The sequence below is a fragment of the Malaclemys terrapin genome, chromosome 12, assembly GCF_027887155.1.
Source record: "Malaclemys terrapin pileata isolate rMalTer1 chromosome 12, rMalTer1.hap1, whole genome shotgun sequence".
NCBI lineage: Eukaryota > Metazoa > Chordata > Testudines > Emydidae > Malaclemys > Malaclemys terrapin.
Window position 1 is genome coordinate 4951744 of NC_071516.1, and position 12915 is coordinate 4964658.

At 48.9% G+C, this 12915-nt stretch overlaps 1 protein-coding gene across 1 annotated transcript in view; it reads right to left on the minus strand.

Annotated features, from left to right (window-relative positions):
• Positions 1–222: 222 nt before the first annotated feature.
• SAMD10 (sterile alpha motif domain containing 10) overlaps positions 223–12915 on the minus strand; it is a 40204-nt gene continuing 27511 nt past the window's right edge. The window contains exons 3-5 of the mRNA XM_054045866.1: positions 9043–9211; positions 2571–2711; positions 223–1448 (exon numbers count right to left, since the gene is read on the minus strand). Coding sequence (XP_053901841.1) covers positions 1426–1448; positions 2571–2711; positions 9043–9211 — 333 coding nt within the window. The 3' untranslated portion in view covers positions 223–1425. The remainder of the gene's footprint in view (positions 1449–2570; positions 2712–9042; positions 9212–12915) is intronic.

Here is a 12915-nt window from a genome sequence, read left to right on the forward strand (position 1 = left end):
AAAAGGAGGGGGCTAGGTGTGATGGTAAAGGAGTGCTGCTGGTACTAATCATGTCGCAGAGGCCAGAAAGGCGCCTGCGTTTCACGAGCCAGGGCAATGCCAGGATACTCCTGGATAGCAATTCCAGCTTCAAACCTGGATTATTGTGTGCGGTGGAGAATCAGAATTCAGAACAGAACACTGGGTGAAAGCTCGAAATGCAAATGAACCAGGTGAAAAAAATATAAACGAACATGAAGGTTTATAAGGAGTTCTCTAAATGAAGGGTACGAGAGGACACAAAAGCAATGGAATATTGCACCAAAGAACCCTTGATTCTCAGCTCTTAAGCCAGTCTTCTGCCCAGTCCCGCCACCACATCCTATTGAACCAGCCTACCCCGGAGGCTCCACAGCATTATAAATGCAGCCAGCGTAAGCTTCACGAACTGTTAGGAGCTTGCCGTTTTGTAGGCTAACAGTCGGGCGAGGCCTTTGGCCACGGCATAGTTTCTCTCGGCCAGCATTTCTGAGCTCTACAAAGAGGACTGCCTGTTCTCCCTCAGCTCTGACTGCATCAGCAGTGCAGAAACCAGTCACAGAGGTGGGTGGTGCCAAAGGTGGATGAAGCCAACCAACTAATCATGGTTCCTCCATATGCCCATAAATAAGGACAAGGACAACCCAATGAACGTTTCCTGGTGCTGCTTCCGAGAGGCCGCAGTGACCTCACTGAGAGTGTGGATCCTGCATTTGCTCTTTTATGGGTATGCATTCTGGCTTCAGTGACTCAGCTCTTGTTTTCATTCACAAAGCAAAGCCAATCTCCAGGGGCTTGGCTCTGCCTTTCATTTTTCTGGCTTGTCCAGTCATCTTATTTGCTGCTGCTAACGTTATCTCCTAGGACACTGGAAGACAGCCCAGTCTGAAGAGAGAACTAAAGCTTCCCCAGTAAGCTCTGAGGTATTGACACCAGTAGAGTCCGGGGACATCCGCAGGCTGCACTGGGCCCAGAGGCCCTCCCGGTTAAAACATGTCATTGGGGCGCATGAGGTTTCCTGGTGCATTGGCTTGATTAGTCCCAAGAATGACCGGGTTGCAACTCCATTCTTAAAATGAACTGTCTCCAGCTACCACATTCATCTTGAGGTCTTTCCCCCTGTGATTGACTGGATCCCAGAGGGGAGCACGTCACATGTCCTGGTGACCATTGTCCTAGTTTGCCTCTAATTGTCAGCCATGTCTGCTGGAGAAAATGTCTTATCTCTGCACAGGAAAATATTAATAAAAGAGAAAGAGAGAAGGTGGGAGAGAAGACCCTTGAGTGGTTTGGAAACCGTCTCATATTCCAAGCATGCGATTCAGGTTTTCATATCTGTGGTCCACAGTCCATCCCAGAGGTGCTCGGTTCACAGTGTTGGAACAATCTGCCAAGCAGACGGCTCGGCTAGGAGACGTTTCCAAAAGAAGCTGGAATAAGAAGGAAAGAGAGAAGAGGATGAACACCAAGCTTGTCTACACTTGACAGGCTTGTCTACACTTGAAACTCTACAGCGGAATGGCTCCAGCAGCACCACTATAGCGCTTGAGTGTAGACACTACCTATGCCAAGAGAGGGGCTCTCCCGTCGGAGTAGGTAATCCACCTCCCTGAGAGGCAGTAGCTAGATCAGCAGAAGAATTCTTCTACCCCGGCTACACCGTGGGCTAGGTCAGCTTAACTATGATTTTACACACCCCTGAGCGACGTTGTTGGGCTGCTGTAACTTTTTAGTGCAGACCAGGCCTTAGAGAGCGTGCCCACTGCAAAGCACAGAGAACTTTGCTGCATCTTTAGCGCTGCCACAAATGCCCTGCTGCACCCCACAGAGCCAGCGGCCCCTCAGAGCTAACAGAAGGGGCCCTTGGCTTAGACCCATCTTTGCTGTGACTTAGGTTGGGAATATGGCATTAGGCACCTGGCGCTAAAGTGTCAGAGAATTCAGTCCTGTATTGTTCCAAGTTTCCCCCTCTATTCCCTTGCTGTCCTCATTTTGGGATTGAGCCTTGGGAAATCCTGGGACAGCAGGCTAGGGCACCATGGAGGGTCCGCGGCTGTGGCTTGGGTCTAAGACACAGCTGCGAAAGGAACAATGGCATTGCCTATGCTGACTGATGCTCTCTGCTAATCTCCAAGAAAGCAGAAGCTCCACCCTGTAGCTGAGTCCTGTTCCGTAGTGACAATGTCCAGGGCAGAAAGCACAGTTCTCATGCATGGGATCCTATTTAGTATTTAAAGGGGGTTGCTTTTAGGAGAAGGTCACCTATCCCCAGGGGGCTGACATCGTCAGACCGATTGCATGCAGGCCACCACACAGCCATCGGACACAACAACTTTCAATCAGAGCCGACGCGGGCTGGATTTGAACCAGTGACCTACAGACGAAACATGCCACAGTCCATTACCTATCCCAAGCCATCTGCCCTCTTTCCCCTTTCAAGCCCCAAGAACGTTGGCATTTACCCACTGACTGCAGAGCCAGGCACATACCGCTGCAGTCACCAAAGGATTCATGGCGGTTGCTTCACAGCCCCTCTTCGCCCTCCCATGTACCTTGGCTGAGCAGCTGTAGGTTCCGGACCTCCTCCCGCACCTGGAGTTGCAGGACTTGCTGGAGGACCTCCTGCCGCTGAGACTCGTGAATAATGCCCATGCGCTGCAGCTTTTCCGCGTTCAGCCGCAACAGTGCCCGACCTGCCAAACACAAGCGAAGGGACAGCGTTCATTCAGAGTGACGGAGCAGCACCACTCCGACTCTCATCAGCGGCGAAATGGTGCGTGCTAAGGAAAGCCAGGCGCTGGGAACACCGGCCGGTTTCCATAGGCAGGTGCAGGGTGTTCTGGGCTGGGTTAAACATTGCTGGAGCTGGTGGGTATATCAGCTGCCAGGATCGATGTAAAAAAGCCACTAAGCTCCTTCCTATCACCAGATAGCTCAAACAATAGGAGCCACCACCCAAAACAGGCATCTGGCAAGGCTTGAGTAAAAATGGAAGTGTGAGGCCCAAGGGGTTTCCCTGGGAACTGTTGTGGCAAACACAGGGGATAGGGCATTGATTGGTGGAGCTGTGTGTGTCTGGGTGTCTCAGAGAAACAGGAAAAAGACCAGAGAAGCAGGGTGAGAAGCAGCAGAAAGCCAAGGATGCTGTCAGAAAAAACACTGGCAACATGGCCCTGAGAAAAGCTGAGAGAGAGCTTTTGGGCTAAGCGCTGGCAGGAAAAGGGGCTTGGAACAAAGACACCGTCTCTTGTTATTTGATTCCTGCTGTGTTTAGGGAAACAGGACTTTGTACATTCTATGCAAATCAACAGGACTGCATCAGAGAATCACCTGACTCCATCACCAATTTCTCCTCCTAACTGGAACAGCGCACAGGACCTTGAAGTTTTGGCTAACCGCTTGGGTCAAAAGGTGCACGCTTCCAAAAGGCAGCCATCAGGAAGAGTCCTAGCACAGCGAAGGCCAGGTACCCAAACAGGCTTCAAAAGTGCCCCAGGAGTATTGCCCATAGGATCAAGCTGCAAACATCAAACACCCACATGCATAACCCGGCATTTGCATCTGCTAATGGGGAGGGGCGTGTTGAAAATTCATCCCCATAATGCAGAACAAATAAGCACCTGAATTCTGCTCATCAGAAAGGCAAGAAGGGAGGGACGGGGAGGGAAATGGTGACAAATGCAGCCCCCTCCAGCAGTGATCACCTAACACAGCAATGCAGCAGCCACCATACAATACAAGAGAATTACACCAGAGATGCACACATGTAGTGTTTGCCGCTGCCGTATCACGTTCTTAGGCTGAATCGTAATGCAGCTCCGGTAAGACTGTTAGTCAATTGAATTGTATATTGAGGACTCTCCCCAGCTCCCTTTGTGGGGAGAGTCTCAGCCCTGCACTGACAAGCTTTTGGTCTGTCAGAATGACTTCTGTTGCCTGCAGTAAGTGCTCTATTGTGCTGAGTCCCATGCAAGGAGTACCGGAGCCTGGGCTGTACCTGGGGCCCATTCCAGGTGGTCATGGAAAGTAAAATCAGGAACGGGGGGAGGTGTTTTTCTGCAAATAAAGCCGTGTTGGCACGCTTGTTTCCATCAGGGGGTATCCTGCTGAATGCACAACTGTCAATGTGCACCGCCACTGAGTGTAAACATTCCATTGTGGGTTCCGGGAGCCTGCCCTAGAGGCTAACCCGCGGGGCTCTCCCACAACTCAGCTACGAGGGCTGTGCGAGTGCTCACACAAGGCTAGAACCAGCTTCTGTCTCAGCAAAAGATCTAGTCGCTCACCCTACTTGTTAAAGGCCGGGCTAAATCAAACAGAACCGAACAGTCACTGGGCACCCTTCACCATCCTCTGGCAATCCTGAAAAGGGCAACGCTCCAGCAACGCCAATCACAAAGTGGCCCTAATCCTAATCCTGAAGTTTGGGTCAAGTGCTAGCCCCTCAGATCACATACTCCCTAAAGGCAGGCGCTTTCTATTTGTCAGCTCCATCTCCTGCATCAGGACATATTATTTGGAATGCCCCGGCTCCGCTCTTCTCTGGTACGCTGGCAATGTGAGGAGTTAAATTAGAAGTACCCATCGGAACACATTAACATTTCCATCAGTGCTTTTAGTCACAGCCATTCTCCTCCAGTCCAGGGGCTAACAGAAGAGGGGTTTTACAGCCAGCTTTTGTCCCCGTCTCCCAGAGTACATTCGCTAATACTTCCTTTATTTCTGATGCAAGGACTTGGGTGAGCTGTTACATTAGTGCCGTGTCATTCCTCTAGGGCATGAGACAAAGGCATACAGCTTCCCATCTCTCTCGCTCCCTTCCCCGCTGCCTTCTCCTGGCAAAGCATTTTATGATCCATCTCTGCTTTACAAAGCAGGCTGCAGACTAGTGATTCTGTGTGAGGTGGAGAGGGAGGGAAAAAAGGCCGGGACTGAGTCCATCGCCTTTGCTTTGTGGGGACTGGATTCATTTTCTGGGTCTCCTCTCAGACAGACACACCCGTGGAGCGGACACTACTTTGACTACCAACACCCAGCTAGCTAATTGAAAACTTGAAAACATTAATTCTGCAGCTTCGCTTACTGTCTTTCTTGATGTTCTTCTACAAACATCCCTTTGTTCTTCAGATCAAACAGCCCCCGATTTACTATTTTAGGATACTCTGCTACAGTCTAACACCTGAAAAAAAGTGTAATTTATATGGCCATATCAGGTACCTAGATATTAAATACATATGTAAGCAATAACACCTGGCCAGATGTGCAGTGATACCAATACCTGAATAATGTAGGTAGATTGTGCAATATGAAGTTGAATATCAAAGACCTTTTAACTGCTTGAGAACTGCAGGTATTTACTATAATGAAACTTTCTTGAACTAGGTTATTGCTTGGCTTTGTTGTTATTTTTGGAGCAGGGAAAAAGCTGGTGTGGACTATCTTTCTGTAACAAGCTAATGAGCGCTGGCCTTTGTGGTTATTCCCAGTGACAGCTCGGCTAGAACCTTCATCAGCTGATTAGAGTCCTCCTTTGGTAATGGGAATGTAGCCATCCATTGAAATGAAAGAACAGGAGTACTTGTGGCACCTTAGAGACTAACAAATTTATTAGAGCATAAGCTTTCGTGGACTACAGCCCACTTCTTCGGATGCATATAGAGTGGTATTCCACTCTATATGCATCCGAAGAAGTGGGCTGTAGTCCACGAAAGCTTATGCTCTAATAAATTTGTTAGTCTCTAAGGTGCCACAAGTACTCCTGTTCTTTTTGTGGATACAGACTAACACGGCTGCTACTCTGAAACCTGTCATTGAAATGAAAGGGATTCATGTGTACACATTCCAGGGCAGAACTTTGTCTATAGTATGTGTGTGTGGGACATAGGACAGTAGCAGAATCTCAGATCAGAAGCCTTTCAGAGTTTGAGGGAGAAGCGGGTGGATCCTCACATATTAACCCAGCACCTAGGGCTTCAGTTCTAGGTTGGATCCAGAACTGGGAGAGGCCTCGGGTATTTTCTGGTTTCTGTTTGGATGTAGCAAAATCTTGCGAGAACAGTCGCTCTGATGAGATTTTTGCTGAAGATGGTGGAAGTCTTACTATAGCTGCTGATCTCACTAGATTTACATCTTCTGAGATGGACAAAATATCAGAATATCAGCAGAGCTGGCTAAATTTATTTTTCTTAAAACAAAAAAATGGCCCCTTTTAGAAAACAAAGAAATTCACAAAAAACTGGTGACTTTTATAAGCTTGTCTTCTTGTGAAAAAATGTTCACAACACTTTATCAAAAGCATTATCCAAATATTTTTATGTATTGAAAACTGATCTTGATGAAAATAGATTAAAATGTTTTGCAAAAACAAAACAAAAAAACATTTAAAAAATCCAGACAATGAAAAAAAAATAGGTCTGTTTTGAATGTTGCAAAGCAGAAACAACTTAGACATTTTTAAATTGTTTGCAAAAGGTTTTTTTCCAGCTGATCTTATGATATTCCTGACAGTTTGGGTCAACATTCTTGCAAGAACAGTTTATGAGATTTTGCTGCTGTTGATTTCTAACACAACACCTAGGCATGATTTGCCTTGTAGATGCATCTGAACTCAACTGAAACCTACAGTAAACTGAATCTGAATATAGAGAACAGAGCAAAAAGTCCCATTCACACATTATGTACATTCTGCAAAGCGTTCCTTAGGCTCTTAGTTCCACGTTTTGCTCATATCTGAGGTGCAGAGTGCCCACTGTCCAGTGTCTCATTGGATTAAAGGTTTCTGATGGCATTTTCTGCCTCTTCCGTGGCTGCTGTAGAATGAAGAGGTGAACAAATTCCCATGTCTAACCCTACAGCTATCAGCACGCAATGCAATCAGCAACAAATGATGAGGTAGGAAATTGATATTATGAGGAACAGGAAATTTGTTTAATATTTAATCCTCAGTCATCTCTGCATTTCTAATGACTTTTCCAGTCACTCCCATTTTTTTTTGGTCACATCAGGCGCCTTATTAATATTACATGAGATGAGTCTAGTTGTTGCATTGAGCAGACCAATAGGCAGGAAGGCAGATAGGAAGAATGGCTTAGTAACTAGGGTCACAACATGAGGTTCGATTCCTGACTCAGCCTGACTCTTGGGCCAGTCATTTAATTAAACCTAGCCTCAATCCCACATCTATAGAATGGGATTAATATTTTCCTGCCTCTCAGGGGTGGTGTAGGGGATAAAAGTCTGTGACTGATTACCAGGTGCTCAGATACAACAGTGGAGAACCTAGCTGGCCAGACTCTCTGGCGTGAGTGGATTCTAAAGAGGACAGCCTTCTGTTCAGCCGTTTCCTCTTTTCACACAAAACCCACAGCTTTTATTGGACCAACTTCCGTTGATTAAAAAGGCAAGCTTTTGATCTTACACAGAGCAATTCTTCAGGTCTGGGAAACGTACTTTGGGTATGTCTACACTACCCGCCGGATCGGCGGGCAGCGATCGATCCAGCGGGGATCGATTTATTGCATCTAGACTAGACGCGATAAATCGACCCCCGAGTGCTCTCCTGTTGACCCCAGTACTCCAGTGCCGCGCGAAGCGCAGGTGGAGTCGACGGGGGAGCGGCAGCAGTCGACTCACCGCGGTGAAAACACCACGGTAAGTCGATCTAAGTACACCGACTTCAGCTACGTTATTCATGTAGCTGAAGTTACATAACTTAGATCGATTCCCCCCCGCCCCCGCAGTGTAGACCAGGGCTCAGAGGGTCACAGTGGGACAGACTGTTAAATTTAAGGAGTTAGCACATGTTGCAAGAGACCATTCAAGATGAAGTGGGCAGCTTAACACCACTGCAGCTGTAGGACAAAAGAGGGTTATAGTGCCTTACAGATTGTTATAAATCCAATGTCTTTTACTGAGTCCATGATTTTGAATGTCTAGCACAGTAATGAATTTAAGTTCCCAGGCTTGTCTTTGGAAGGTGGGCTGCAGGTTTCCTTTGAGGATGAGGACGGAGATCAGATATGGAATGTGCACCTTTCCCAGACCTGAAGAAAAGCTCTGTGGAGCTCGAAAGCTTGTCTCTTTCTCCAACAGAAGTTGGTCCAATAGAAGATATTACCTCACCCACCTTGTCTCGCCGATATCCTGGGACCAACACGACTACAGCTACACTGCAAACAACAATGGAAGATCTGTCTTTCACTAAGTCACCTTCAGGGGCCTAGACAGACACTTGAACATAAGATCTCGCCTTACTGTTTATTTTAAAAGACAGCTGTGACAGATTGCTACAGGCTCACCCATCCTGACACAGCCCCCAGCCCTTCCCAGAACCCGTCAGCGTAAAGAGATTGTGGCTAAGGAGCTCCCCTGAGGTGTTGGTTAGCAGAGGGCCAGGAAGAAACTCAGCTGATTAGAGCCGGTCTTGGCATTCTGGGATGGGAGTGTGAAGCAGTTTTTGCTGCTGCCTCTCCTCATGGCTGCCTGAGCAGGGAAATGGAAGAGAAACTTACTTAAAGAAAGAAAGGTAGCTGAGATTTCCCTTTAAATCAGGGATATCAAAGCCTTCATAGCACCCAAAGACCAACTTTGCCTGTCACAAGACATTCCCCCTGCAATGCCCTACTTCCACCACGCTTGCCAGCGAGGGTTTTAAATGGCCTTGGCTCTGGGTGCAGACAGATCAGAGCTGGGCCCAGCACCCTACACTACAGAGGCATGACTCTGGCTTGATTCATAGAGGTAGGGGTCTTGTGCAGAGTTCAGATCTAGGGGTTGATTCCAAGCCCCTGAAATGGTATTTGGATCTAGGGGTTTGGCTGAAGGCTCCCCTCTAGCTCTGAGTATGGTGTTAGCTACAGGTGAGGACTGAGCTGTCTTGAGGGAGAGGTGTTGGGGAAGCGTGAATCACAGTCAGCTAGTTACGTTAATAAACCAAACCACCTGTATGCAACAACCACCGAAAGTTTTTACTCATCGTCAGCATTTTTCAATTAGTACCAGCTGGAGAGGGAGCATCTACTGTACCTGTGATAGCGTGATGGGAAAAGGCCTCCACATAGATGAGATAGTTATGGGGACAGTGTTTCTTTAGCCATCTGCACACATCCTGTTGGGTCCATAACACCACCGGCTTGGTAAGGCTGCCTAGCGTGGGGCTGGTATGGTAAATGCCATAGTGATCACAGGGACGACCCTACAGAGGTTTTGAAGCAAGAAACAGAGAAAGGGGAGGGTGTTAATGGACTTCAGTACCACCAGGAGGAAAAAACCTCAGCCATGGGATGAACAGAGGCCAGGCTGAAACATCGCTGGAGAAGAGAGAGATGCTTGGATAGTCTGGAAGGGAAAACCCCACTGCTGGTAGCAGCAATGCCTGCATAACATTGCCCAAGCTACTTTGTAAGATCATCCTAACCCTCCTAATGGTCTTTTTCTTACTGGCTTGTCCAGAAGCAGCCTCAGCCGAGTTGTAGGAAACCTTCTGCATGGACAGAAGCTAACAACGGGAGAGAGGAGAGGGACAAGAACTCAGATCCATGGCAAGCCAGTTGACTATGCCCCAGCTGCGTGTTCTACTCCTGCATTTTCCTGTCTTTCCCAGAAAGCCGGCATTCAGGAAGGATGTTGCATTGCATGGGCATGCCATGACTGCTGCTTACTGTACTAATCAGGATAATTTCCCTGTCAGTCTGTCCTTCCCCCATCTGCTCTCTCTGCCCGTTACCTCATCCTGCGTTTAGATTGCAAGCTGTGTGGGACAGGGACCGTCTTTCCCTCTTTGTATGCACAGTGGCTAGCAGAAAGGGGTGCAGAGCAGGGCTCCTAGGTTGCCTACATACAGACTAATAACAATACAGCAGGTGATGCAGCAGCCTTTGTCTCAGAAGCATTGTCACTCCTGGTACTGCCCTGATGGTCTGCATTGCTCCTGGCAGTACCTCTCAATGTGTGTCTTCGTTCAGCTGGGGAGCGTGCACAGGCGGATAGCACCTGTGCTCAGCTACTCGCCAGTAAGCACCCTCCACAACTTACCACTGCTTTTCAAACAGCCGAGGCCCAGCTGCACCTATATTTAAAAAAAAAAAAAGTCTTCACAAGAGCACACATGCTTGGAGCTGCCTGGGCAAACAGGGTAAATGCACCTGCACGTGGCGAGTGAAGCGTGACCCAGCCTTGTTAGCCCTCGGAGGCGCACTCGTCCAATTTGCATCCATAATCATGGAGGTTCTTTCGCCAGAGCATTTCTTGCATGAGGGCCTCTGTCTGGAGAGAACAGCGCAGGCAGGCTCCCAAGAGTAACTGCAACCTGGGCCCCACAAAACCTTTCAAGCCAATACTCTGATCTCCCCCAAACAAATAACTCTTGTCATCTCTCTTCCCTCCATATCCACCAGTCCCAGCACCTTCCCCTGCAGGCTGCCAATCAGTATCAGCGGTGAGGATTGTTTGGGGGAGGCACCTGTCCAGAGAGGATAGGGCTGAGACCCGCCCAACTCCTCACACAGACTGCAAACAGTTCCTCATCAACATCGACCTCTGGTGGACGAGAACCAGCAACCCGGGGCCTAAAGGCGACCTCTCCAATTGCCGATCCTTGAGCCACCTGTGATGGGTTCTCCCCCTGGGTGCTACCTAGAACTGGGGTACTACTGAACCCTCTGACCCACCAGCCTGGGCTCCCTCTCACACAGCGCTGCTGTGACAAGATGCAAAGCCCTCAAGCTTGCACTTGGACCAGCATTCACACAGCTGCAGTTACACGCAGGCTTTCTAGCCCCCAGCTTCCCAGCCTAGGACCCCAGAGGTGTACCATCCTGCCCTGGTCAAATCTAGCCGGTTTGCCTCTCCCTCAATGTGAAGAGGGCCATGCACACTTTTGGTGACCAAGCTGAGATTTTCCCCAGACGCTTTAGTCAAATGCAAACAGGTTTGCATTAAAACACAAAATAAGTTTATTAACTACAAAAGGATGGCTTTTAAGTGATAGCAACAGATCAAAGCAGATTACCTAGTAAATAAACAAAACCACAAACTGAGCTTAACATACGACATAGGTAGGATATGAATTAGCAAATTCTCACCCCGAGTGATAAACAGGTTGGCAGATTCTGAAGGCACAAGTTGCCTTTGCTTTGCAGCTTGGGTTTCCCAGGTTTTCATACACAGGCTAGAAATCCCTTTAGCCTGGGACCATCACTTCCCCCAGTTCAGTCTTTGTTCCTCAGGTGTTTCCAAGCGAGTTGTTGTAGGGAGAGTGAGATACCATCATAATATCATTTCCCCCTTTTATATCTTCTTCCCCTTGCTGGAAAACTCTTTTGCTGTGACCTGGGTCAAACAGTTCCCATGGTGGTGCTATCTCAGAGGTTTCTCTTGTACGCAGTTCCTGGGGTAATCCTTGTGCTTGTGTGCATTTCCTCAACAAGCCATTAACATTGTTTGGCCTTTTTCCTGTTGTACCCGAAAGGCTGCTTGTGGGTGTTTTCAACCTCACAACATGTTTCAGTAACACACACATGGCCAAACTTCATAACTTCACATACAACGATAGCACATACAATCCAAGGAGATATTACTGTCTAGCAGATCAAGAATTTTAGAATGATACCTCACAAGGCAGACTTTGTACAAAACATGTCCTAATGACATGACAGTGGTGAATAAGGGGGTGCCTGGATGTCACACCCCCACTCCCCCGCTGGGTGTGATTTAATGCTGGCGTGGCTGCTGCATCTTCCCCTGGGTAAATGGAAGAGCTCCACCTTTTTGAATTCCCATTTCATTACTGTAAAATTGGTGCTGTGCTAGAGCTTGATGAGGGGCGGGGGACGGAAGGGGGGCCTGTCACGTGCTGTTTCCTTCCCTTTCGCAGAAGAGTGTATGTGACGTTCCAGGGAACCGTTCTGTAAAGATGTCCCAGCCAGCCGTGACTTTGCTAGTTAGGAATCCAATTACAACGAATGCTCAGGGCTGTTACGCACTAATGCACTGGCCAGAAAGCACTTGCTTAATCCTTCCCCCTGCCTCCACCTGCCCTGAAATCCTCAGTCACACATAATGCGGGGAGATAACAGTTCCTTCCTCAACTCCCTTCCCAGGGGGGTTGTGCCTGAAGGCAAACAGCAATGAGCTCCCAGGTCTAGCAGTTACAGGGCTCATCCAGGACCTTCTGCAGCCACCAAGGGGATCAGCTGCAAAATCAGCCCCCCTCTCCAGTGTGTTCCCTAGGTCCAGCGGGGAGGAAGAGCAGTGGTGCAGGGTCACTGTCCTGGCAGGAGCATTTAGGGGACAGGGTTAATCTCCCAACTCACAAGACGTTGGCCCTGACCAAAGGGGACCTGAATGCTTATACGTGCCCCACTGAGCAAGCCAGGACATTTCCCAGCAGTGCCTGGTGCCTTGCTGTCCCTGTAAGGATTGCCAGAGCAGAGCCGTCAGGCACCGTCTCTAAGAGCTGTCAGTGCCAGGTGAATCAGAGGAAGGTGCAAGCTCCATCCATGGGGGCCGCTTGCTCATGGGGAAGTCACTTCCCTGCCCTGGCAGTTAGAGGTTGGCTCAGCCCAATGCAGGAAAGGTCTTCTGGGTCTTCAGCGGCTGGTCCCTCAGTCCCTCTCGGAGCGAAGGACCCACCGCCGAATTGCCGCCGAAGAATGAAGCGGTGCGGTAGAGCTGCTGCCAATCGTGGCTTTATCTTTTTTTTTTTCCACTTCGCTTCTTGGGGCGGCGAAAAAGCTGGAGCCGGCCCTGGCCAGAGCGCAAGACTCCCCAGCACTGTCCTAAAGCAGCAGGGCTGAGTGTGCGGCACCCCGTGTGACCTGGAAACAACAACAGGCTGGGACTCGCCCCCCTCGATGCTCAGCCTCGTGGTTTGAGTGCACATACCCAGCACTGGATTGG